The 26,140-nt window shown below is 42.9% G+C and overlaps 3 protein-coding genes, 2 non-coding genes and 1 pseudogene across 5 annotated transcripts; 2 read left to right on the top strand and 4 right to left on the bottom strand.

The window, feature by feature from the left end:
- The first annotated feature begins 8,426 nt into the window (after positions 1-8,426).
- tac3a (tachykinin precursor 3a) lies at positions 8,427-10,507 on the top strand. The gene is made up of 7 exons (XM_068748678.1): positions 8,427-8,499; positions 8,862-8,979; positions 9,068-9,170; positions 9,355-9,384; positions 9,476-9,529; positions 9,650-9,716; positions 9,941-10,507. Exons 2-7 carry the CDS (start codon positions 8,878-8,880, stop codon positions 9,957-9,959), a joined length of 375 nt encoding a protein of 124 aa, XP_068604779.1. The 5' UTR covers positions 8,427-8,499; positions 8,862-8,877; the 3' UTR covers positions 9,960-10,507.
- A 1,263-nt stretch (positions 10,508-11,770) lies between these two features.
- On the bottom strand, positions 11,771-14,110 carry c1galt1la (core 1 synthase, glycoprotein-N-acetylgalactosamine 3-beta-galactosyltransferase 1, like a). The gene is made up of 3 exons (XM_068750472.1): positions 13,900-14,110; positions 13,101-13,765; positions 11,771-12,479 (listed from the first exon to the last, which is right to left on the bottom strand). The coding sequence occupies exons 1-3, from the start codon at positions 14,108-14,110 to the stop codon at positions 12,183-12,185; spliced, it is 1,173 nt and encodes a 390-aa protein (XP_068606573.1). The 3' UTR covers positions 11,771-12,182.
- Positions 14,111-16,152: 2,042 nt separating this feature from the next.
- Positions 16,153-21,840, top strand: b4galnt1a (beta-1,4-N-acetyl-galactosaminyl transferase 1a). The gene is made up of 11 exons (XM_068747726.1): positions 16,153-16,232; positions 16,903-17,117; positions 17,213-17,395; positions 17,982-18,088; positions 18,203-18,240; positions 18,331-18,511; positions 19,252-19,344; positions 19,440-19,627; positions 19,700-19,840; positions 21,014-21,251; positions 21,389-21,840. The coding sequence occupies exons 2-11, from the start codon at positions 16,903-16,905 to the stop codon at positions 21,598-21,600; spliced, it is 1,596 nt and encodes a 531-aa protein (XP_068603827.1). The 5' UTR covers positions 16,153-16,232; the 3' UTR covers positions 21,601-21,840.
- A 351-nt stretch (positions 21,841-22,191) lies between these two features.
- Positions 22,192-22,300, bottom strand: LOC137909884 (5S ribosomal RNA; annotated as a pseudogene).
- Positions 22,301-22,558: 258 nt separating this feature from the next.
- On the bottom strand, positions 22,559-22,630 carry trnad-guc (transfer RNA aspartic acid (anticodon GUC)). Its single transcript has one exon. It is a non-coding gene; the product is annotated as a tRNA-Asp (tRNA).
- A 426-nt stretch (positions 22,631-23,056) lies between these two features.
- trnad-guc (transfer RNA aspartic acid (anticodon GUC)) lies at positions 23,057-23,128 on the bottom strand. The gene has a single exon. It is a non-coding gene; the product is annotated as a tRNA-Asp (tRNA).
- Positions 23,129-26,140: the final 3,012 nt, after the last annotated feature.

The raw sequence follows: 26,140 nt of genomic DNA, 5'->3' as shown, positions 1-26,140 counted from the left end.
TGCTGGTCACTCAAAAAGCACAGTGAGTCACATATGTGATCCCAGAAATGTCCTAATTAAATCACACACAGTACATGCGAGGCAAACCCTGGAGCCGTTCAAGAAATAAGGGTGATGAAAGCAGAGGTGGGGAACCGGGGGAGGGGGGGGGGGGGGGTTGATGGGCAAAATGACACTGAAGCTTGATGGTCAGACACTGGATCCAATGTGAAAGATAAGATGCCACCATTAATTAGATGATGAGCCGCTGGCGGAAAGAAGGGGGGGGGGTTACCATGCTACCCTGCTCTTCAGGGCAAGTCCCAAATCACCCTGAAGAATCTAAGTGGCAAATACGTTCGATAATCGGTTGATTATCTCATATTGGCTGCTGCAATAAACAATTATCTACTTCATTCACTCATCTTTCCTGATTTAATTATCTTCTTGTCCTCCAATAACTCCGAATCAATACAATTTCCACAGTCAAATGGAAGATTACATTGGAAAAAAAATAATTATTTGTAAAAATTACTATACATCCAAAGAGAAATCTATAAGTTTGATTCTGGTTTCCTCATGCACTTCCAGCTAGGATGACTGAGGAGACATCCTCTGATATCTTGAATGGTATATTCCACTTTAAAAAAAAGCATCCAGATGAAAGTTTAGAAAGTAAAACATTGTAGTTTATCTTATTTTTATCATGCTGTGATTGTTGGACATGCTGCACAGCGCTGACCAGAACTCTTAGGAATTAGTGCATTACTTATTTTTCAATTACTATAAAAGTTAAGTTGAAATAGAAAATACAATCATTATTGAGTTCATCACGTCACAGACTCGTCTCTTTTCCATCCTGTTCTGTGAACACACCCTTATGGATAGTTTCATTTATTCCAGCTCACTGGACCTCTGCTCAGGCTGATGCTGGCCTGGCCTATCCTGGGACTTGACCTTTCTCAGAGCAATTTTGTCTTTCGTACAAAGAATAGGACCACGAAGGGGCCTGAGACATCATTATCAATGACGCACTTTCCACTAAGTGCCATAGTAGACCAGTATCTAGAATACCAGTGATTGATGTAATTGATCCCACCTGTACTTTTCCTTTTCTCAGCTATACGCTGACATTAAAGTGTCTTCCTTTAAAGAATGTGTCTTTCCAACTACACGCTAACAACAAGCAGTTATTGAGGAGGAAATGTTGTCAAATGCAACCACATTTAACTTTCAAAAAAATCATTCTACATTTAAAAAATATTTTATTTTGGGTGTGCACTGTATTTTCCCACAATAGAAAACAATTGATGCAAAGAATACATACTATGTAAATATTGATGCAGTATGCACATACAATTCATTTAATATATATTTTTTTATATAGTATGTTTAACATGAGGGGCAGCACGGTGGCGCAGTGGTAAGCGCTGTCGCCTCACAGCAAGATGGTCACCGGTTGTAATCCGACTTGCGGCCTTTCTGTGAGGAGTTGGCATGTTCTCCCCATGTCTGCGTGGGTTCTCTCCGGGTTCTCTGGCTTCCTTGAATTGGTTATGCTAACACACAAAGCTGTCAGTATAACAAATGAATGAATGAATGTTTAACATGAAATTGGGACTCATTAATGTCAATTATAAATATGAACAGAGAAAATGTCCAATAAAGCTACATATATTAATCACCTGTTTATTTCTCCATGAGAGTTGAATTTTAAAAAATCAATTACCGGTACTGTCATTCATCCATAAAGATGCATCACTGTTATTTCCAGATACTATGTTATCATAAGATAATCACCGCTCATTAATTATAATCAAGTCCTTGCACTGTCAGATAAAACATATTATTATAACCTCATAGAAATATAATATAATTATAATGCATCCTATGATCTGATAGCAGTGCATATTAGGTTTATAATTAGCTCAACATGCTCACAGTAGCTTCCTCCTCTTGATATCTTATCAGTTTTTGTCATACTTGCCCATTTCAGACACGCTTTAGCTCAGTCAATCGCAGTTTCTACATTAAGCGAGGTTGAATAAAGGTATTGTCCGTCCATTGTGACGACGACATCCCTTTGTTAAGACAACTCTGACACACACTTGGCAGTTGTGCATGGACTGAGCAATCTGCCCTCATGTCTTGCATGATGGACGCAGTGCCAGCCGTGCTTACCAGAACACCGTGTGTTATGGACATAATCCCTTTACCAGTCCCTGCCTGCCTGTTATGGATGGCACTTGCCTTTTACAGAGGGCGGCCGTGGGTCATCAGTCATCTGGATGTAAAAATGTGTTTCTGTGTGGGTGGGTGTTTATGTGTGTGTATGTAGATTGGGATTTTACAGAGCTTCTATTTTTCTGTCTGTCCCGCCAAAATAAAATCTCCCCATGTACAATTACTGAATTACTGAACTCCTCACTGGGAGCATGTACATTTACCCAGAGAAATACACATGAATGGTCAATTACAATAACATAGGAAAAGCTATTTACAGGCATGGCTGCAACAAATTCAGATATATTGCCGAGTACTTTTTATACACGACACAACTGGCATGACAGCTGTTAACGAATATTAATCCAAAAGCTGAAAAGCACAGCTTCGACTCTTCAACGTCACAGTTTCTGGGTCTCATTCTCAAACCATGAAGAGGAAAAACAGTCTTTAGATTTCTCGTTGACCTATTGTCCTTGCATAGTTGTTGTGGAAAATTTGTTAGCATTTGGAAAAGAATCGGAGCTGAGTTCTTCTCCACCATCTCCTGTGAGAATGTGAGGTTGCCAAATTCTCTGTATAATATTGCTCTAATTTCTGGGGGTGATTGTGTAGCGTGCAGTTGATTTATTACAGCTTTCGCCTGAATGATGACAAGCCCAAAAATGTAAAACACAGAGTTGGAAGAAAAGTTTAAACACATGTTTACTGACATCTGGCAGAACAATGCAAAGTACAAAGCAATGAAAAATGAAGATGCCTGGGCTGAGAGCAGACAGGAGGGTAGTAATCTCACAAACTTGAGCAAAAAAAACCTAAAAAGCAGCACAAACAATTCTGCAAGCTGAGAGGAGGTGTATGGATCACAAAGTTTAACAGACGTTTCGATGGATACAAGGGCTAAAGTGCTGAGAAGATTGGGTGTAGCTGATGAGATGATTGCAAGCAGGTGAGCAGGAGAGGAGGAGGAGGTGGGCGCGACCTAGAGAACGGACCATTGAGCCTTGTCCTGTCAAAAGACAAGCACACTTACAAACAGGCCGGGTGACAGACAGCAAAAAGGGTGAAATACCAAGGAAATATGTAGCCAGAATTTTTGTTACATATGAACATTTTTATCTTTTCACTTGAATTGCATTTGTTATGTGACTTTTGGGGGGATTATCAGAACTTGTGTGTTTGACTCCTCTCTTTCTGCTCGAGTTGCTGCTGGCGTAGCTTTGCTATCATCTGAAACGGTCTTGGTGTTTCAAATTGATCAATAATTCACCCTTCACATTGTGAAAGCAATAACAAACTGCTTCTTAAAGATAATGCAGCCAGAAAATGAGGCGAATGCTCCATGAAATATGTGTTTTCATTGCTAAAGCAGTTGACACATGGACGTGTCGGCGCGCCCGGCTTTGGCTGAGGTACGCACTCGACTGAATGCCACTTAGATTTCTCTGACATTCTGATATACAAGACTCACATTTGGAACCTATTATCATTTTAGCATTGCATAATGTGAAGTATGTCATACAATTAAGCAAGCATGTGCATTCATTTGGCAGCATCAGATAATTATAGGCCGTGCCGTACACTCGGGCCTCTTGAAGCCTGTTATAGCTAACATTGAACATAATGACAATATCAGTGAACACAGATCAAAGCACTAACCCAGTTCCCTAAGGGAGGGATGGTGGTAACGAATAAAACAAAGAGCTCAGATCAGTGAGGCCTATTATATTTCCAGTACTGTCATGGGAAATTTCTCACATTGTCTCAGGGATATCTGTCACCACCAGCTGAATAAAACTGATTGGTGTTAGTGTTCTTGTGTGTCTTCCCATACACTTAAAATGTTCGTGCTGTAATTCCTCCACCTATGAACATAATTACACTCACCTGGATACCGACATGCAGAAAAATATCACATACCACATGTCATTAAAAAAAATATAACATCAAAAGTTAAAATTAAGAGCATGATTATCCTGCTTTGAAGATAGTTATAATTCCTCAGGAAGTACTGATATTGACTTCTACTGCAAATTTTGTAATGATATAATCACTTAGATGGGGAAAAAACCTTCCTACAATAGGTTGCATTGAGGCCACCTCAGCAGCTGTAAGAAGGGTGGTTATTAAAACACAGAAATGATCAAGGCTTCAAAGGTATTTCTTCTGCTTTTGACTGGTATTGCTCTCAGGTACAGGCAAAAGCAGGCTGATTTGGGGGGGGGTGCATTAAGGCGTCTCACTCCAATGAGTTTGAGGACTCTGCCACTGATCGACTACTGTATATTAGCTTTAATGTATTCTTTCTGACGTTGATATTCATTAAACCGTTGTCAAGGATAGTTGTTGTTTTTTTTTGCTTTTCTCCGAGACCTCTAGACAATCTTTTATTCATGAAGAAATGTGCCTCCATTTTCTTTGTTAATTTGCATCACAAATGGAATGGTGTACATAACTGCAAATAAAATAAATACAATGGAAATGTTTTGTAACTTGTGTGTGTGTGTGTGATTATTAATAAACCAAAAACTCAGTGGCAACAAACCTACAACTAAGTGATACCTATAGAACTGCACCACTTCAGAAAAACAATACAAGTGTCTGATTGCACCTATTGGATCAACTCCAGTGCATATAGGAAAAGGCTGACGGGATCCACTGCTGGCTCTGTGAGGCGCAGGATTCTAATGCATTTTCTAGAGGATTGTCGCTATGTAATGAGTAGAAAATAGCCAATATTGTTACAAGACACCGCTAACGGTCCAATCTAAAAAAAAGATAGAGATTCAAGAGCCAAAACAGCGGGCCATTTTCCCCCAAAGGCCTCCATGCCAGCCGTCATCACTGAGAGAAAAGATTCAAGTGGGCAAAAAACCATTTGAGAAGTAGAAACACTTAAACGGCTTTTTAGAAAACTCTGAAAAAAAATGATTGAGACACAGCATGTCACTGTTTTAAACACCCATTGTGTGTGCAATGCAAATATACTTTCAAAGCATATCTGCATCTATGCCAGTCAAAAAGAAACACACTTCAAATTATCATTTAGATGAAAGTGACACGTTGAGGCCTTGCAAGTCAAAGTATCAGGGAAGAGTGGGTGGAATAAAAAGAAATGCACTTATCAAAGTCATTTTACATGCCCCAAGGAGAGGTGTAAAGGGGACTGTAACCTAAATTTAACTTGAATTCCCCCATTAGATTTGAGCCCATTAACTCAATTATTGACAAGTGTGGCTTATGATCTACTGTGGAGATGATCTTGAGCTGCTTATTTTAGTCTGTGTGTCGCTACAAGCAAGACTGAGCAGCGGGGATGGCCACGGAGTGTGTGAAGTGCTGTTTCCCCTGTTACCGTGTCCACACATGCAGAATCCCCTTTGGACTTAGTGACCAGAGATTCCAAGCCATGCATCCAACCTAAATCTACACCCTACTCATTTATTTATTTTTCGTACATGCTGTCCACAGTCTCCTTCTCTCTCTCTCTCTCTCTCTCTCTCTCTGGGCACTCCTTCTTTCATAACATCGCTCACATGGAAGGGCTGCCGCGTCACTCTCCCCTCCCGACTCCTGGGTGGAACTGACTTTAACGTCTTTCTCTCAGGCCATGAGTGCCTGTACGAATGGCTGATTGGCAGCTCCATTAGAGAGACATGAGAAGAGTAACAGCAGCGGGATGATTCTCCAGGCTCTAACTGCTGCTCTGCTGCCCACAACCCAACTACACAGGGGTGTGTAACTGTATTTTGATACCCTTATGTGGACATATAAAACAAACTGAACAACCAGACTATGTTTTCAAGGCATGTATGGTCATTTTGTTTTTTGCCGATATAGAATCATAGAAATTACAATTTAAATACATTGAATAAACACACAGAAGATGCACTGTACAGATATTATATTGTCTTATCTCAGTATTTTTTGTCTCTTTCTGTGTGACTCTTTATTCTACATCAAGGTTATCCTTGTCTATTCAACAATTATTGAACGGCACTGTTAAACCAGTTGATCTTAAACCAGGGGAAATAGGATACGAATAAATAAGCCAATATTTGAGAAAACCTCTTTCTTAGACACTGGCTTCTAAATGTTTGAGAGACACCTGAATAAGAGCATGATTCATGCATTCAGCTTTATATGATCTCGCCTGTCTTTTTTGACATTTGACTTCTGTCTCCCCTGCCACGAATGCTTCTTTGACATTTTAAAGCGATCTTTTGTGCTATCGTGTTACCTGCTCTGAGTAGCTCGTGCCATAAATGAATGACATCCAACGGAGCACAGCAAAAGGTGGATATCTTATTTTTCAGCTGAGCACAGGGACTGTCTGTGATGTATGACAGAATGTCTGTCCTAGCCCGACGGCACATCTGACTCAATATTCGACCGCCTTGCAATCGGATGAGAAACTTCCCCTGCTATGGTATATGTAGTGAATAATCAGCCGTCGGGGCTCTTCCCGTGTGCACTGTTATTCCAAAATCAGGGCTGCTTTGATTACAAGGGCGGATAAAAAAAAGAAAACATTCATCAATAATGTAGAAATTCAATTAACGACTTCCCCACTTCTGTCAGATCTCCCATCCTGAACCCCCGCACTGCAACAATCCTCTCACCTCATCACTACGGGATCGGGAACAATATGGAGATGGGAAGTCATTACTAAAACATAACGGTGCTAATCCCTTGTGAAAGGCACTGCTGGCCAGGAGCTTTGTTGTTGGTGTCATGCCCCCCTATATTAAAGCCTTGGCCTCCAGTGGCCACAGAGATGGATGCATGCAGCAGCCACCCCTGCCTGTGTTCACAGCTTGGATCTTAAAGTTTGCTGAAATATTCACGTTTGTTAGTATTCCGAATGCGAGTATAAACACCAGCACAAGTGTAATTGCTTGTGTAATTTCAAGAGAAAATATATGAGCAATGAATTTGACTGTGGTTGCAACTGGGAATGATGAATGCAAAATGTTTTTGGGGGGACACAGGAAATGTCATGATTTACTGTGGTGTTGTGAAGTTAATCCCCAACCAGACAGGTTTTATCTGAAAATGTTGAGGTATCCTTATATTTGTATGCAGGAGCTACCAAATTATTTCGTATTTCTTTGTTTCATGTGATGAAATATGCCAGAGTGACATTCAGGCAAATTGCTTAGCATTTATATAGTCAGATGACATTTCATATTGCTTTCCAACTTTTAGCATATACTCTGGTACACTGATGGCAGAGGCTGCACCGGTTCTGAATCTTATCCAATGACAGTTTGCCGTGTAGCCTGATCCAGGATTCGAGCTACTTACCTTCGGATGACCAACAGTCACCCCGAAGTTAGAGGACATGCATGTCAGAACTCTTTAGGAATGATTTAGAAGGCCTGGGAATGTGACCCTCTGACTCATAACTTGTGGTTTCAGTACTGCTGGAATTTGTGTCTGTCCAAAAAGTCCACATCTGGATTTCCAATCTGCCTGTTGTACTGCTACTCCAGAATAAACATTCAGTTGTTCACCCCATTTTTAATCACTTGAATTATTACAGCAGTAGACTATAGTTTTATATTTATACTGTATTTCATTTTCTGTAACAAACCCCGCCCAGCAGTGGAAGGACAAGTGTCTGTTTTCATTATGTATTCTCTGTATGAATGGATGATGAGCAGTAAACACACAGGTGTGCCAGATCAAGCCAAATACAGCATCAGTTCTGAAGAGTGACACGCAGAAGCAGCTGCTATCTGTATAATTGCTTCCTAAAAGGATTAGCATCCTGGCTGTCATCTGGGAAAAGAGAGGAAAGGGACCTTTGGGAACATTTCAGCTTGGATGGTGGCAAAAGACGGATACATGAGAATCCTGTACTTAGAATAGGCCTTAAGCATGATCAGCTGTAACTAAGTGATAATTAATTTTGTTTAGTGTCTGTTCTGTTCTCACTAAAATCCATCTGAGGGGTTTGCGATTACGATCTTACGTCCTCGTAACGTATCCCGTTTTTTTTTTTAGTTTTCTTTTTTTTTTTTTACTTGATGTTGCTTGTCTGTGTTAGTTTGGTGGGAGGGTGGACGTCAATGAGTGCGCTACGATGTCATCGGGACAACGTGATATGAGACACGGTGCGCCACCTACGCTCCAGCTGCTGATTGGCTTTACGCGTGCATCCAGCTATTATTTATTACTCCAGAGTGCGGACGCCTCATTTATCCTGCCCGGATCTCACTGCAGAATCACTTTGCTCGGTACCTTAGTCGCACGAAGCGGACCGAAGAAAATTATCTACTCGTCAGAAAGCAGGTAAAGAAAAACATTGAGATGCTTTAGAGGAAATGTTTGTAGCAGATCTGTTTCTGTTGTGATGTGGCAGATTTAAGTTTTGTTTTAAAATCGCATTAAGGTTTAATGGGCTGGAAATACTAGAGAACTGTACGTTACTCTTGTCAGTATTTTTCCATTGTTGGATACATAGAAGAAAAACAAGAAGTTATTAATTCCAGTGGAAATTGTAATGAATTATAGCTTCGTAAAACTTGCACCGCGCGTTTTTACGCACTGATTACGCAGCAGGTTTTGCGCAACACTGAGGTTCCTGATTAAATGTGATAATCAGTTAAGGTGTTTCCCGTGTAAAACAATGAACCGTTAATATTGTCGCACAGGTGGTGTTTTTAAACAATGAGGAGAAGTTTGATACTGGTGACCGTGTTCATCATCATGAAACTTCGATACAGCCAGTCCAGATGCGCGGAGCCGGGATCGCGCAGATCAACTTCAGATGTAGGTTTCCTTGTGTTTAATGGAAAGATGGAAATCAGACGTTCAAATTCTGAAGAGAGCCTCATTTGTTCTTTTCTCCTCTTAATAGCAAGAAGCCACTGGTTTGGGCAACCCCAAGCAGAATATTCTGAAGAGGTATAGCGATTTTGATTACGATAGCTTTGTGGGACTGATGGGCAGAAGAAATGCCGGTAAGTAGTCTTATTCCATTATGACGTTTATTATTATAATAATACTAATTGTCATCATCATAAAACGAATATTACACGCTGAAACATTTTTGTTGTTGTAAATCATCTATTTCTGAGATTGGACCATTTAGAAATGATTTGATTTCTGTTTTCCTATACTTCAATTGTATCTAATTTCAATCAGATGAAAATGCTGTACAGGTACCACAAAAAAGTAAGAGTCTTGCAATTTAGCAACATTTTTCTTTTTTTTTTTGAAGACATCATAAAACACAAAGGTTAATGGTTCTCGTTTTGCTCATCAGGGGAAATGCATGACATTTTTGTTGGTCTGATGGGAAGAAGAAACTCAGAGCCTGGTGAGTCAACTGGGAAGGAGCAAGGATGCCCACTGACCTCTGTGGACTAAGGTTTTCTCTGGTATTCATCACACAGAAAACATGTATTTTATGGGGCTCTTGTAATATCTGCTCTCACAGATAATGGTTCTTGGAGGAGAGATTATCCAGAGAGGAGAGGCATTTTTCTCAACAAGTGCAGGCTGAGGTTAGTGCCTGTCTTTCTCACTCAGCGCTTTACCCGGCCAATTAAAAGAATAAACCAACCAGAAATTTCTGCATTTGTTTAAACCAGAATGACATCAATAGATTTATATTAATTTTCACTTCTAATAACAATTTCAGTCTTCATGTATTAATACAATTATTTAATGCAATTAAACTGCATTAATATGAGGATGATTTGTATTTATACATAGTGTTTCGTTGCAGGTTTCTTCAGGGGCTGTAGACATTTGGACCGAAACAATTCTCTCTGCGATGAAAACAGAAGATCGCAAAGACGAACAATGAGCTGAATGTTTGTTGGAGTCAGCTGAATGATGTGGCGCAATATAAACCTGCCAGCTGTCTTATCATAAACTACTGTACACAGATTATAGTTGCTTTGTCTGCATGACAAAACAAAAATAGAATTGACAGCAGATATGTCCCATTTGTTTACCATGTTATTTATTTTCCTCAGAGTTCAAAATAAAACTTTTTGTTTTACAAATAATGTATTCATTCAAAGCACGGGTGCATTTTCCTGCAGCTGTTTGATGGATTCTTCTTGGTTCCTCTGTGCACAGTAACATTAAATCAAACCTGCTACCATGGTAACAATGTCGGCAAAATGATTTGACAAAGGGGATTTGTCCGAGTCGTGTGTGATTCCTGCTCTGTAGAATGTACAGTATTCTCAAATAGAATCACAGGTGTCAAACATCCACTTCTATAGAAGATGTCATGTTAAATAAAATAAAAAAGAGCAAAGCTTTTGCATTTCTCATTAAATCACACTTCATATAATTGTTGACTGAGTCATCTTTAAAGTAATCCCTGACTAAAAACTCATATTTACCTCTACTACGTAAATACATGTACAACAATATTTCTTATAAGCTACAAAATCCGTTGTTTGGGGGGCCGCCAATGTTGTTTACGTCCCAAGGCATTCTGGGTGTGACATAATTTGGTTGTAGCGCCCAGCTCATTCCTATCGTTGAGTATGGCAGCAATTTTTTTAGCAGCGATGAGCTCCTCCGTTCAGCCTTCACAGTCTGAACGACTGCGTCAGCAAAGAGGAGAAGTGAGTGAAGAAGAAGCAAGTGATGAAAACGAAGATGTAAGTCACCAGGAGGACTTTAGGCCGTTGTGTTTGGTGTCTGTGTTGGCAGCTGCGCAGCCATGCCGACGTGCACGGTGTCCAATTTAGTGGATGGCGTGCATCTTTAATCACAATTTCCTCAAATCACGAAATCAATATTTTAACAATTGCATTACTCTTTAGTTGTTGCTTGACATCCCCATAATATATATATTTAATCTGCAAGGGTCTCCTAGAATAGGAGGAAAGGACAGATATTTCTCACCCCTGCAAGGCACACCTGCTGCTCTGTCGGCCATCTTGCCCCCCACTTATAAAAGCTGACCAATGAGTGGCAGAGTATGGCATGACACACTAACATCCCCTGTAGTGATAAATGTGCAACTGTGACATTAAGACGCATTCTTCTTCTTCCTCTTCCGGCTGGTCCCTATCAGTGCTCGCCACAGCAAACCAACCATCCGGGTGGGTGATTATGCTTAATTCTGGCGAGGTTTCACGCTGGATGCCATTCCGGCTCAAGCCTCTGCATTTATCCGGGCTCGGGACCGGCTCAGAGGAGACACTGGCAGCGCTACCTCTGAGGCTGCACTACATTAAGACACATTCATATGGGAGAACACATTTTGAATAGCCGCCCACTATGCATCCCATCCACTACAGAGGACGCATGTCAACGGGCAGGGTCTCAGGAGGATAAGATAAATTTCTTCAAAGTTCTTGAGAAGAAATGTATTAACCATGTCAATATCTTACTGTTCGATCATTAAATAATAAACGTTGTAAATATCATATTTGTTGTTACTGCAGAAGGTTAAAAATATAAATTGAAAAGAAAAGAAAATACAAACAAATGCAAATTCTAGCAGCAGTGAAAGTCAAACATTTAAATCACATTTCAACATCTGAACATTAAACACCAGAAATAAAAAAAAAAGACCACAAAGAAAAGACACACATCACATGTTATTTAATAATGACTGAAAAGATCTCAAACATCTGGATGACTGGCTCAGATCATGTACTTTGTTCCATATTCTCTGCACACATTTGTGTGAATGCGTGACAATTCTTAGACTTAGTCTTACAATTAGATGTTGATTATTTCACATTTAATTACGGTAATCCAAATATTAATCTTATAAGGATCCTGGATCCTAGCTGAGCTCCTTACAGTGTTATTATCTGGAATATATTATGATCAGATAAAGGAAACCCTGTCGAAAGAAAACAAGAAGCCAACACGCTGTTCAGGGGAATAAAACTTTCCAGTCCAATGGCGGACCAATCAAATCCATCTGATCTACTGAATCAGCCGCCTGTTCGGTTTCTGTGTCCTGTCCTCAGTGACGGGCAGGCTTTAGATCATGCTTCCCCCCCTCCCTTCTCTGAATTTGTCTGTGCTATAGTTTCATTTCTCCAAACAGGAAAGGCTGAAACTGTGTGACCCCGTCTCTCCGTCACCTCTTGAACCCGTTTAGGTGCTGCTGTCACAACCGTCCCGTCGAGTGAGCCGCGGCTCGACCCTCGACCTGAGGAGGGTCGATAGCGCGGCCTGTACCCGTACGCCCTCAGGTGATAGGTGTAGTACTCCAGTGTGTACATCAGCTCCGCTTCTACGTAATGGAAGGACACGGCCAGGTCAGAGCAGCACTGCGGACCCTGAGGAATGAACAGCATACAGAGACGCACGTTTAAACACATGCAAGCGTGTTTGTTAGAAACAAATGTGTGTGTTTGGTGAATAAGTCCAGCGGAAGCTTGTTTTTGACGTTATCTGTTAAATATTGAAGAAAATTCAACATAAGAGAAAACCAAGCGGGAGTAATTTGTTTTGGAACATTACGGACATTATAATCAACTCCATTTTTCAGTCGACTTAACTGTGCTACCGGGCACGAGGAGCAGAACGCACAAATCACTGCAATAACTTGCGCGCCGATAGCGCCCCTGTTTATGGCTCTCAGCTCACCGCTTACACTGCATCTGCTGCACGGTTCATCATAAACGCCATTTCCAGCTGGCCAGCGGTCGTTTAGCAAGTTACCCAGACGTAACGGAGCATTTGTTGCTACCCGTTTGCAGCCGAGCGTTAAACACATGTATTCAGCAGAAGGACAATGGAAGTAAGCAGGACTTAGGATAAAGTCCCCGTGTTGACCTTCATGAAAACCGTCTCCCTAGTAAGACTCATTCATGGTTTATGTCTAGCTACAACATATCACGACTGAACTATAACGAAAATATCAATGGAAGAAAATCACTGCTGTAAAAGAGACTTGCCTCGACTATGGGGTAGTAGCAATAGCTCCAGTACCAGAAGCTCTTGGAGAACTTGCTGGTTAGATGGTGCTCTGGCACAAACGGGTGGAAAGTCTCTCGATGCAAAGTGTCTCGGGAGTCCCCCGCCTGAACGCCCATCTTCTCCAGACACTGTCCCAGAGCGAGGTCCTCCACAGGGGTGGTGTGTGTGCACACCTTGGTCCGAAAACCCTCCACAAATCTTTTCAGGGCCTCTTTGCTCAGCACGTAGCCTGCCCCGCCACTCATGTAGCCTTGCTTGGTGTAAGGCTTGAAGCGCTTGCCAAAATAAATGGCCTCCTCAGGGGTGCGGTTGGACAGGATCCAGCGCAGGTTGTCCACCACCACGAAGGTGTCGTCGTCCGCTTTCAGGAACCAGTCCGCGTCATCTGCATGATGCTCGTAGACGTACTGGAAGGCCCGAATGGTCTTCCAGTAGAGCTGGTCACGGCCCTCCTTGGTGCCCAGGCCCACAGTGGGGAACTCCGGGTCCTCCACAGAGCTCATGAACACCACCAGGTTGCAGCGGCGACTCCAGGTGGCTCTGACGTGGCGAGCTCTGCTCTGCAGGTTATACGGCCCCGTCATCACCCAACAGAGGACACGGACCCTCTGGTACAACACGTCTGCCACCCGGCTGTCTTCATCTGGAAAGGAACAGCAAACAGTGCAACGCTGAATGCTAACGGGTGACAAGCGGAACTAAAACGTGCGACAGGGACTGCCGCACTTGAGCAGGACTTCTCTATTCAAATGAAAGGTCCGTGGGGCGGTAAAGAACCTGCATGGTGGGGGCGAAACGGGTTGATCAGAGCCGCTCCCCCCCGGCTCCTTCTCGTTGGGCTCTCCACCACTGCTGCGGCTTCGGTCTGCGCCCCTGTCAACAGGAAGTGGCTCTTCTCAAAGCGCACCTGGTGCAGGAGGAAATAGACGCTGCAGGCGCCCACCAAGAAGCCCAGGCAGAAGGTCCATCTGGAGCTGGAGCTCTTCATCCCCGAGTCCGTGGGGCGGCTATATCCCAGTTAAAGCATGCCTGCATGGGAGCACAGCGGATTGAGATTGCTTCCAGACAAACTAGACGCGTGTCTAATTATTGTTTTTAGTGATTTTGAGCCGATTGTGTGGCAAAAAAAAAAAAAAAAAAAAAAGGACTTCATCTGTGACAAGAAGCACCTCTATTTGAATACAAAGGAGGTGGGAGGTGGGATTCGGGTCTGCGCCCGGTATTCAGCCAGTGAATGGTGCAGATATATCTAGCGGCCACACCTGGACAATAAGCTGAATTTGTCCCCAAACACAGATGCCCTCCACCAGAAGGGGACGAGGGGGACAAATGTGAGTAGTGTCCTCTTTTTGACTGCGTGTTTTAAAACATCCTTCTCTCGCTCAGGGCCTCACGTCAAAAACAGACAACCCCTCCTCCATCCTCTGGAAAAAGCGCGTCGTCTCTTCTTCTGTTTGCGCTCCAGCTAAAAGGAATCGCGTCTCCTTTTCACTCTGGCGCGCTGAGATGACGTCACCGCCCGTTCGCCTTGTCAATATTATAAAGGCTTGACATCATCAGCGACAGCGCGTCTTCCCTCCACACCGGCCGCGCCGCTTCGTTCTCTCCAAACACCTGTGGCGGCGGACGTCGATTAGCTGCGTAAAGACGCACGTGACGCTCATCGTTGGCTGCAGCCGCCGGTCACCGGTCACCGGTCACTCACTGGCTCACATTGAAAAGTAGCACAGCATGAATTTTTACGTGTTTCTTTTATTTTCAATTCAGGTTGGATTTTGTTTTTTTGCGCAGCGCAGATTTTCGCTGCGCGACCACGAAGAACGCATCAGCAGTGCGCAATTACGCACGGGCGCATCTTAGAGGGAACGTTGCTATTCATGCATTATCCTGGCTCGTACGTGCGCGTTATTTACCTGAGCTGGGGAGGGGGGGTCAGCCATTAGTGAGCGCGTCATGCTCCCAGCGTAAATACGTCCCGGTTCCGGGAGCGGTACGGTATATGAGCCTTTGAAGTCCTATCGTGTCGCAAAAAAAAAAGTCGCCGCGCAGCTTTACGGCCTTCGACAACCACGTTCTAACGTGTGAGGACGCGGCCTCTCATTGGCTAGCTGTTGGTGACGTTACAGGAAGCACCTTCTCACGTATTTAGAACGTGTGTTTGATTTTTATAACGCATTGAACGCAACGAGCATGTCGTGGAATTCCACCTCATATGGAAACTCCCTACACAACCAAGAACAATAATAAATATTCACGTTTTCCCAGTAGTATAAAGAGATAAATAAATCCCATTCATCTCCGTGAACCCACACACTGCAATAGCTGGGGTACACCCCGGACAAGTCGCCAGCTCATTTCAGGGCCACATAGGACTCATCTCAGTTGTTGTTTTTTGAGTTGGGAGGAAACTGGAGAGAACCCATGCAGACAACAAGCAAACCCCCCAAAGTGGAACCGATGCTGTGGGGGGGGGGGGGTCAAAAGGTTGTGGTTTCCTAACAGGAACCCGAAACCGAAACCTTTTTACAAACTACTGGTAACTGAGTGATTCTGCCCTGAATCGAAGCAGTGGTGTTTAAATACGATTTCAAAAAAAAAAAAGCATGGCACTTGTTTTACGCATCTTGGTGTTGGATGAAACGGCCCCGCTCTCTGTCACGTGGGGGATGGCGACACATGATGGAGCGACTGCTGGTGCGTCATGCTGGATCTGTGACGAGCTCCGCAGCCTTGAAAGCAGATTCAGCTCCTAACAAGCCATTCTGTCCGCCTTGGTAAACCGGTTCGGCAAAGTCACGCCTTCAACGCCGAGCGCGTAAAGGCGAGACGCCTTTGAAGGAGTGGCTCTGTTTGGCGCAGCTCAACGAACACGTGCGTGTGCGCGCTGACAGACGGAGCTGACGGGAAGGTGGAGCTGTTAGTAATCCCATTGCAACAATAGCCGTAAGGCGTAAGTATAGACTCTGCACATTCCATTCTTCTTCCTCCTGCCTTTGTGCCTGCTGTGAATATTAAAAACGGTTGCTCTGTTTTTCGTTTCTTGCTGTGTGCTGCTGGTTTCATCGTCCCTTCCTTGTTCCAAGAGAGTGAACCATTGTCTCAGAGCCGCTGTGAGTAAAAGTGACGGATTTTCAAATGGCAGTCGAATTGTTAAATCTGCAATTCACCGTGTTAAAAATAAATAAATCCAATAATAAATGTGTTTATAGCGCGGATAAAGGGTTAACGTTTTTTGGACACGGATATGTGTGAAAGCCTTCGAGCGTAAAGTCATTCATTGGTGCGGCTTAAGTAAACAACGGAAATGCTGATGATTGACTTGCTCCAACATGCGGGCAAAAAGGGGCAAAAAGGGATCGTGTCACCTTCCATCGCTGGAGCTGCGACAGCCAGTGACGTGCGCCAGAACAAAATCCTGCCCAAAGCTTTGTCCAAAGAGAACGGGGGGGGGGGGGGGGGGGGGGTCTGGTCCGGTCCGGTCCGTAGCTAGACAATGAGAGGTGATGATGATGAATATATTTATTAGATAGAATGTTAGAGTACAAGTACAGTCACACAGTAGCATGTATTACAGTACAAATAACGTCAAACATCCGGTTTAAGAGGAGCATTTCAAAAAAGCCCTTGCGGGCTTGTTTCCATTGAAAGTCGTTTGAAGTAGTTTCACTGATGAAGACTGACGGAATAAAACGAATGAAACTGCTGTTAGTTCTGTATCAGATAGATAGATAGATGTTATTTTTCTTGTGAACCATCTTGACCCTTTGACCTTCGTTCTAGATGCGTTCTGGCTGTAAGAAGTGCCTGGGCCTGGTTTTGCTCGGTGGGCTGTTGCTGGCAGCTCTCTTTCACGGTTGGAGCTCTTCGTCCAGCTCAGAGGTCGACATACGGCAGAGACCGGAAAGCCAAATAAAGAAACTTCTTCAAGCAAAAATACAAGAAATCACGCGCGAACACCGTGACATCGCCTACCACATAAAGGAGGATGTGGCAGGGTGTGCTGCTTGTCAGAAAATGTCATGTTTTTATTCATTTTATTTTATTCCAATTCACTTTGTTCATCTTTTTTTTCCCCCTCTTCTTTGCACAGTCGATTGGCTCAAAATACATGCGTTTGTCTTGCTGATAAGGAGACGTTTCACCTGCCGTATTCTGAGCTGTTGTTTCCGCGAGTACGGGCCCACAACGTCGATCTGGCCTTCCTGGAGTCCCGCCCCGACCCTGAGGGCGTGAGGCAGCACAGGGCTCAAGAGTACAGCAGCTTCCAGATGCGGTAAGCAAGCCTTCGCGTGTTTGTCGAGACCCTTTATAGTCAAGCTGTTATTTATCACTTGTCAATTACATTGTCCCATGCATCATTTCAGGTCAGTGTCATATTCTATTTATAGGCCGCGCTCACTTTCTGGCTTCACACTGACATGGTGCTTTGCTCTGCTTTAGCCTCATCTCATCCTGCTTTAGATCCTCGATCGTCTCGTTTATATAAGAACTCTAAAATGCAGGTTTCACCCAGCAGGCAGGAAGTAAGAGCAGAGACCGAATGCGAGTTGAGAAGTAGCATTTACTCGTCGCACCTTGATCAGTATCTTATGCAAATGTACATAGACTCCACGCAGCCAAACTGCCTTCCTCCGCCGCCGCTCCTTGTGCTATGTCGCCACACTTCTACGTAAAAAAAAGAGAAGCCTAAAATATTTAAGCCACACCCTAACCTGAAATCCGTCTTCCTTACACATCACAGCACGTTTCACATTTACTGTCCCATCTGTTCATTTCATGGTCAGACTATTGATGCTAGTAATGAAGTTGCAGAAAAGAATCCGGCTACTTTCCCCTTCTAATGTGTTCCGTCCTTGAAGGTCCCAAAGTCCTGCAGATTTGCTTGTTATAAGCGAGGCCAACAGCCCCCTGCAGTATCCTACCCAGGGCGTGGAGGTGCGACCTCTTCAAAAAATCATCATTCCTGGTAACCACAGATACACAATAAATCTACTTTGGGCTCACTCGTCTGCCATTTACATTTGTTTGGTGAAAGTTCTACCGTTGCAGCATGCTATTGTCAACGCAGCTCTCCCCGTAGGTTTGGGTCTAAAAGATGAAGCGAGGTCGAACCATACGGTAATTTGTACATTTTTGATGTTTTCATTACATCCCCCTTTTTTTTCCCTTTTTTTTAACACTTTTTTCTTGTTGCTTTTTGTAAAACAGGTGTATTTGAAGGCAACCCTGGGGACGTTTGATGTTGCGGCTACAGTGGACGTGGTCTCTGTTACAGGAGTGGGCGGGAACCACATGACACTGTCCAGCCCTCGTCTGTCTGCTCTGAACAGGCAGCTGCAGTTTGTCACCTACACAAACACTGTGTTCCATCCAAGGACAGCAGACACAGGTAGTTAGCATGTGGCTAATTCCACATCTTGCTTATATCTTGGATGCCGGTTGTTGTTGTTCAAGTTGGACCACAGTGCAGCTGAAAGTCCTCATTTGGATGTTTGTCTTTTGTCTCAAACAAATCACCTTTATTTCATTTATTTTGTCACTCTGATATGACATCTGCGTGAACATGTCTGTGCCTGTAACATTTACAAAAAGCCTACCAATGAACAATAAGTCACTGTTGAGCCAGTTCATTCTAAAAAACAAAAACACAAAGCACTGATGCAGGCATTCATTTCATGCATTGCGTAATAAATGTATGTCAGCTTTTTAGGCAGATTGTCAGAAGCCAAGAAAAAAGATTTAGTCGAGCATTTTCTTACATACCGGTACTTATTACATTTGGAACCTCACGTCATTAGAATTACTGTTCGTGACAGCTCCCCTCCTGAGGGGACACATCACATGCTCTTTCAAATAACAAATTCCCCACCGGTGAAGTTGGTTCCTTTTCTTCAGGCACAGTTTTGTAATGCAGGATGTCTGCAGTGTGAACCAATCCATCCTCCGGCAGGTGCAGCTGTGCAATTCTCAGGAGAGCAGCCTTTATGGCAAAACATAACTGATGTGGAATTAGCTTGGCAGCTAATATTGCTAACATGGCCACCTCAAATATCACACTTTCTTTGCGTGGATTCAAAATTTGAAATTAACCCCGTTTTTATTTTATTTTATTTTTCTTCTCTCCTGCAGTTCAGTTTGCAACTGAAGGTCACAGAGCATTTTTTACAATAAAAATTGGACATCGAATCGTTCCAAGACTTTACTACACTGGACCGCAAACGGGTCTGTGAGCAATTCTGTCATCCTCAGTTCGATTTTTGAGTGTCACAGAAGGTGATTTAATGGGGTCTTTGATGTCCCTTTTTATATCTGCATAGAGCACAATATCAGCGCTCTTGTCACCATCGCCACCAAGACCTTTCTACGCTACGACAAACTCAGAGATCTGATCGCCAGCGTTCGTCAGTACTATCCCAGCGTCACCATCGTGATAGCAGACGATAACGAACACCCTCAGAAAGTGGCCGGTCCTCATGTTGAACAGTACATCATGCCGTTTGGAAAGGTAAAGGCGTCTTTATGAACGTTTATGTATTGTGATTGTTTGTTGAATGTTGATGCTCATTCGTCTGTGCAGGGTTGGTTTGCAGGAAGAAACCTGGCACTGTCTCAAGTGACCACTAAATATGTCCTCTGGGCTGATGATGACTTCATTTTCACTGCAAACACAAAGCTGGAGAAGATGGTGGACATCCTGGAGAAGACGACTCTGGATCTGGTGAGTTGCAGACAATAAAACTGGCGTGATAAGGAATCCCCCGCAAAGGATGAAGGACTTAGAATATCAGTCTTCGTCATCATGAGCACATTTAACTTTGGCCTGATGCGTGAGAGAATTCTTCTGACACAGCGCCATCTGATTGGCTGATTTTGTTTTGAAGCTTTCTCAGCCCCTTGTTTCTTCCCAAAGAAACTGAACTCTGGTTAAAAAAAAAAAAAAAAGCGGAGCAAACTTTGACAGCTTTGGCTGCTCCCGGCATTTACTGACGATGTTTCAATATTATATTACAGATTTAAAAGGAGTAAAGCATTCAAATTTAAGGAATTCTTTGCATAGACTGTTTGACAGTTGACTGTGTGATGACATCAAACTTTAATTAATAATGAAGCACGATCCACCCCTCCCCCCCACCCCGCCTGAAGGAATTCCCAGGTTCAGATTCAGATACAAGAATGTGTATTATTGTGGATGATTTCAGATTATAGCTATCTGTCAAGGTTGAGGCCACTTCTCATAGTGTTTTAGTGAAATCCTCACTGCCTCTCTTTCCGAGGCATTGTAATAACATCAAGAGGTAAAACCTTTAAGCGTAGCTATATTATAAGACAGATGTGTCAGACAGTTCAGTAATGTCCTCGCCAGCATCACGAAGAACAAATTAGCTGCAGACAGTCCAAGCACACAGGTGTAGCCTGAAAAGATAAAAGGCCTTCCAGACCATACATTTATACTTGAAAGAAACACTCTGCATTACAGGAGCCTTTACTTCTCATGCTTCAAGCATTGCTGCAGTATGAGTCCTTGATATTATTACCTGTGATGGGTAAAAAAAAAAGTGTGTTTTCAGAATGAAAAAATGTATTGACAGTTGAATGACAGTTTTGGATTTTTCAAATGTGTCTGCTTAATAAAACTGTATTTGCAATCCTGACACAAAATGTCTCCACCTAGTGGTGGCGTATATTTACACACAGTTAATAATAATTAAATTAACATTTCATCCTACTCATTTTAATCCACCTAATCCGAGTTTGGTGTAGCTGCCCTTTTCCTTCCCCAGGTAATTATGATAAACACTTTTTATGGGTTCGGCTTCTTTTGTTATACAAGACTTATCAAAGTTTTTTGTTGTGTGTGTTGTATTTGTCTTACGTTTGTCCCGGTCTTCAGGTTGGCGGTGCAGTGAGAGAGGTGACCGGTTACACCGCAACATATCTTCACACCATTTCAGTGGAAGGAGGAGGGGAGGAGGGCGACTGTTTACATATCAGAAACGGCTTCCACCATGCTATTGAGGGATTCCCTAATTGCGTCGTGGCTGATGCTGTCATCAACTTCTTCATGGGGAGGACAGACAAGTTGCAGCAGGTGGGCTTTAACCCCCGTCTGGCACGGAAGGCTCATCTTGGTGAGTCGAAGCTTTCAAACATATTAGCGTAGCTGACAGTGAGCTAGTGCAAAGGTCGTGACGATGTGAATGCGCTTCACGTGAGAAAAGACACAAACCCAGGTGAAATGTTCTTTATTTTCCATCTTACATTGCAGAGTTCTTCATTGATGCTCTGGGCTCCCTCCACGTCGGCTCCTGCAGTGATGTCATCGTAAATCACGCATCAAAGATTATACTGCCTTGGACTAAAACAGAGTCACAAAAGGCCTATGAGAAAATGCGCTATTCCTCTACCAGCAGCGACGCTGACCTTTATAATGAAGTCTTCTATTTCAGGAACAGGTTTAAGTGCATGACCAGCCAGTGAATCCTGCCTTCTCTCTGTCTCTCTGCTGCCCTCAGTTATAAGGAAAATGTTATTTTATTTTTTCATTGAGTGCTTGGAAAGATTTCGTTCTGTGAACAGACTACAGTTTTCTTTCTTTTTTTTTTACAGACAGAAAAAACTCTTCTATTTATAAACCTAAAATGCTACAGTGTTTTGCAATATGCACCTCGTGTCAAGTTTGATTTGCAAATTCTAAAGCGCTTGGCTTTTTGCATCAATAAAAACGTGTTCCGATCGTCTTGTTTATTTTCTTTATTATATCTTAATGTGTAATTTAGCTACCATACATGCTCACTATTGCTAGTTAAGACCAAATTCCTTGTTAAAATTATTAAAATCAAATAGTTAGACCCTGTTAATTGTTTGATTTACCCGTACCACCGATGCATAGGTCAATGCGGAATTGACTCAGCTATAAGACATTCCCAAATGTTGTTCCCAACATTTCCGGAAAAATGTCATCAAGATCGGTCGGTAACTTTTCGAGTTATGTTGCAAAGAGACAGGCAGACAGATAATAATAAAAGAAAGAATAAAACTCAAAATCCCTCTGCCTCAGGAACGAGGAAAAGCTTACGGCACCTGGTATTCCCAGGCGGCCTCCCATCCAAGTACTAACCAGGCCCGACTCTGCTCAGCTTCCGAGATCGGGCGCGTTCAGAGTGGTTTGGCCGTAAACGAAAAGCGCCGCCAAACGGACCGTATATTAAGATGTCTGTCCAAACTCCGTTGACTTCTGTGTGTTTTTTTTTTATCGCTAATATCGCTATGCTAATATCTTTGAGAGCATCGGCTCACCAAGTTTTTGTTTTTTAGAATGAACTGGCTCAACAGTGACTTATTGTTCATTGGTAGGCTTTTTGTAACTGTTATGGACACAAGCATGCATGACGCCAGACTTAAATGAGCACGTCTGATCCAGCAGCCAAAAAAAACTCTCCCCGTCGGGGAATCGAACCCCGGTCTTCCGCGTGACAGGCGGAGATACTGTCCACTATACTAACGAGGAAGCTGCTAAAACTCAAGGCGACATCGTTTAGGTAAGCGATAAGGTGCGCTCGTGCGTAATTACGCACAGCTGATACGGTCCAAAAAAATCCAACCCAAATTAATTCCGTGCTAAACACGTCAAAATTTATTCAGTGCTATTTCCCACTGAGTCAGTGAGTGACCGGTGACCGGCTGCTCCAGCTAAGGATTTTTACGCATCTAATAGACGCCATTGTGATCGGAGTTCCAGGACACACATCCTTTGCTTGTTGATTTGATCTGTTTTATTTGTTGGTTTTTATCAATTGTTTTTATGTTATTTATTTTTATCCTATTGTGCACTTTGAGATTTGCTTTCAAATGTAAAGTGCGTTTAAAATAAAATGTATTATTATGAATCACAAGAGTGTATATTTGTGATTCATGAGCAGCAGCCAAAAAAGATCTCCCCGTCGGGGAATCGAACCCCGGTCTTCCGCGTGACAGGCGGAGATACTGTCCACTATACTAACGAGGAAGCTGCGAAATCAGTATGTGATAGTCTTACAACTGAAGAAATGCCACAACCGAGATATTGAGGAAAACATTTGAAACTCCATTGACTGCAATGTCAACGGAAATTTCAAAGTATGTCTTATGGATCATCACAATAATTTGTTTTGCATTGTTAAAACGTGATATGTGATTTGTTGTAGCGTCATATGTTATTTAATGAACCCAAAAATCTATGGGGTTTCGATTCTTTTTGCCTTTGACTAATGTGCTTATTTCTAATCATGAAAATTAGAATTGTATTACAATTGTTACTATTCTTGGCAGACAGCCTGTCATTGCACTATTTGACCACGAGATGGAAACAATAGAACAGAGAATAAATGGACCTGTTTTCCACAACGAACTATGCACTTCTTATTATTATTACTAGCAATGCAATCGTGTAATTTACCACCATCACCCAGATAACACTGTCTGTTTAAACTGTAGGTTATTTCTGTTTATGAACAAATTAAATTAATTAGAAATAAAGAAAATATTTAATAGTCTATCTTTTTTTCCCACTTTCTTTCCTGTGATCCATTATTTAAATTGTTTTTTTTTGGGGGGGGGGGGGGGGGGTTCTTTGTTAAACTTCTTTATTTGGCTATATAGTATATGTATACCTGTAAGCACTTTAATCATAACTAAATCAAACCGTACCTTTAAATAAATGACCTTCCTGCCAGCGTTTGTTACTTTTTGAGTGTGTGTGCGTGTGTGTGCGTGTGTGTGCGTGTGTGTGCGTGTGTGTGCGTGTGTCTGTGTGTGTGTTGGTGCCGGTAAAATTTGGCGTAATGAACATTTGGCCAGAGCCTTGTGTACCATTTTTAATTGAAGTGGACTACTTCTTGCCAATTAGTGAAACACTTCTTTAGCTTTAAAGTAAAAGCCCAAAGGGACCAGTGTCTAGAGGCCTCCTTGAAATATGCACTGAAAGAAATAATAATAACATGGCTATCTAACATCAAGAAAGGAAATAATTGGGGCTTTTTGTCCTGGCTTTGAACTCACACTACATGTACTTTTATCAGGTCAAGGTAGCAGGTTTATGTTGAGCAGCAATGGGAGGAAACTTTTAATTATTGGACAATGTGTTGCTAAAGTATGACATTGCTTCAAATTATTGTATCGGGAAAACTACTACTTATAAAATAAAATGAGTAAACATTTTGTTTAGAAAGTTTTGCACAATATTTCCTTTTATACATTTATATTGTTCTCTGTTTAAATTGATCACCGGTGTTTCTTTTATGATGCATTTTTAGTTTCTGCAGGAATAATCTGATTTCTTTGAATCCTGTTTTTCCATTTTTCATTAGGTCTCTGTCACACGGGTCGACAGCCTCTAGTTGAATACAAAGCCTGCTCTTCTTCTCTCTTCAAAATCTGATGACATGCTTCACATTCCAAACTGTGTTTTCCCCAAAAAATATTTTTACAGTATAAGCGAGAAACCCAAGTACTGACATAAAACCTCTTAACCCAGGTTACGTTGACGTTTGGAAGAGAAGGAGGGCATAAACGTGCTGCAGGCAGAAATTAAGAACCGGCTATCAGTACTGAGAAGAGCTGAAAACCTGAGAAAGAGGCGTAGAAAGAAGGAATGGGCAAGAGCTAACTTCTTCAAAGACCCTTTCAAGTTTGTAAAGGGTCTGTTCACGAAGGAGAAAAATGGAAATCTCCAAACAACAAGGGAAGACCTCGAAGCCCACCTATCACAAATATACTCCGACAGCCGCCGACATGAACAGGTCTCACTACCACATGACATGCCACCGTTACATCCTCCAAAACATCAGCTAGACGTCAGCCCTCCCAAGTGGAGTGAAGTAGAAAGAACTGTACGCCGAGCAAGAGCAGCATCCTCCCCCGGGATCAACGGGGTGCCATACAAACTCTATAAGTATGCACCAGATGTCCTGCGTTTCCTATGGCGACTGATGAGGCTGGTATGGCTGAAGCAGACGATACCAACAGCCTGGCGAAGGGCAGGGAGCATCCTGATCCCAAAGGAAAAGGACTCTACTGATATTAGCCAGTTCCGCCAAATCAGTCTCCTGAATGTAGAGGGTAAAATCTTCTTCAGTGTAGTGGCTCACAGGCTGACTAACTATCTGGAAGTGAACAACTTCATTGACACATCTGTGCAGAAAGCGGGGATGCCAGGCTTTCCCGGGTGCATGGAGCACCTGAGCATGATATGGCACCAAGTCCAGGCTGCAAAAAGGGATGGAAGAGACCTCCATGTTGTTTTCCTTGATTTGGCCAATGCCTTTGGCTCGGTTCCACACAACATCTTATGGTCGGCATTTAGCTATTTTCAAGTTCCAGATGCTATCACTGCCCTCGTCAGGGCCTACTTCCGAGATGTGCAGATATGCCTGTCAACAGCAGAGTACACCACGGCTTGGCAGCATCTGGAGGTGGGCATCATGGCAGGATGCACCATTTCCCCACTTGTCTTCACCATGGCCATGGAAGTCATTATCCGTGCATCTCGATGGGTGGTGGGAGGAGAGCGGCTAAAACCAGGCTTGCGCCTCCCTCCCATTAGGGCATACATGGATGATATGACCACTCTAACCTCAACCATTCCATGCACAAGACGGCTGCTGAAGAAGTTGCAGGAGAACATCGAATGGGCCCGGATGAGGTTTAAACCGAGCAAGTCCAGGAGCTTATCTGTGGTGAAAGGGAAGCTATCAGACCAGCGCTTTAACATCGGCGAGGAGCCCATACCAACTGTGTTAGAGAAGCCAATCAAGAGCCTCGGGCGTTGGTACGATGCAACCCTTAAGGATATGGTTCAAGTGGAGCAGCTTAGACGGGATGCCATCAGCGGTCTTCAGAGCATTGACAGGACCATGCTCCCTGGCAGGCTGAAGCTTTGGTGTCTTCAGTTTGGTCTCATACCTCGGCTGATGTGGCCTCTGACCATTTATGAGGTACCGTGCTCGAAGGTTGAGAAGCTGGAGAGGGTCATCAGCTCTTT

The sequence above is a fragment of the Brachionichthys hirsutus genome, chromosome 2 (genome assembly GCF_040956055.1).
Source record: "Brachionichthys hirsutus isolate HB-005 chromosome 2, CSIRO-AGI_Bhir_v1, whole genome shotgun sequence".
Classification (NCBI taxonomy): domain Eukaryota; kingdom Metazoa; phylum Chordata; class Actinopteri; order Lophiiformes; family Brachionichthyidae; genus Brachionichthys; species Brachionichthys hirsutus.
The sequence above is the reverse complement of the archived record's forward strand: the minus strand, read 5'-3'. Positions and strand labels throughout refer to the sequence as shown.

Coding starts and splice junctions, on each gene's coding strand:
- tac3a (XM_068748678.1), top strand. CDS start 8,878: ATGAGGAGAAGTTTGATACTGGTGACCGTGTTCATCATCATGAAACTT. Junction 9,171..9,354: donor GATGGGCAGAAGAAATGCCG/GTAAGTAGTCTT, acceptor AATTTCAATCAG/ATGAAAATGCTGTACAGGTA. Junction 9,385..9,475: donor TGTACAGGTACCACAAAAAA/GTAAGAGTCTTG, acceptor TTTGCTCATCAG/GGGAAATGCATGACATTTTT.
- c1galt1la (XM_068750472.1), bottom strand. CDS start 14,110: ATGAAGAGCTCCAGCTCCAGATGGACCTTCTGCCTGGGCTTCTTGGTG. Junction 13,766..13,899: donor GTTTCGCCCCCACCATGCAG/GTTCTTTACCGC, acceptor GTTCCTTTCCAG/ATGAAGACAGCCGGGTGGCA. Junction 12,480..13,100: donor GCTACTACCCCATAGTCGAG/GCAAGTCTCTTT, acceptor TTCATTCCTCAG/GGTCCGCAGTGCTGCTCTGA.
- b4galnt1a (XM_068747726.1), top strand. CDS start 16,903: ATGCGTTCTGGCTGTAAGAAGTGCCTGGGCCTGGTTTTGCTCGGTGGG. Junction 18,512..19,251: donor TCCAAGGACAGCAGACACAG/GTAGTTAGCATG, acceptor TCTCTCCTGCAG/TTCAGTTTGCAACTGAAGGT. Junction 21,252..21,388: donor GGCACGGAAGGCTCATCTTG/GTGAGTCGAAGC, acceptor CTTACATTGCAG/AGTTCTTCATTGATGCTCTG.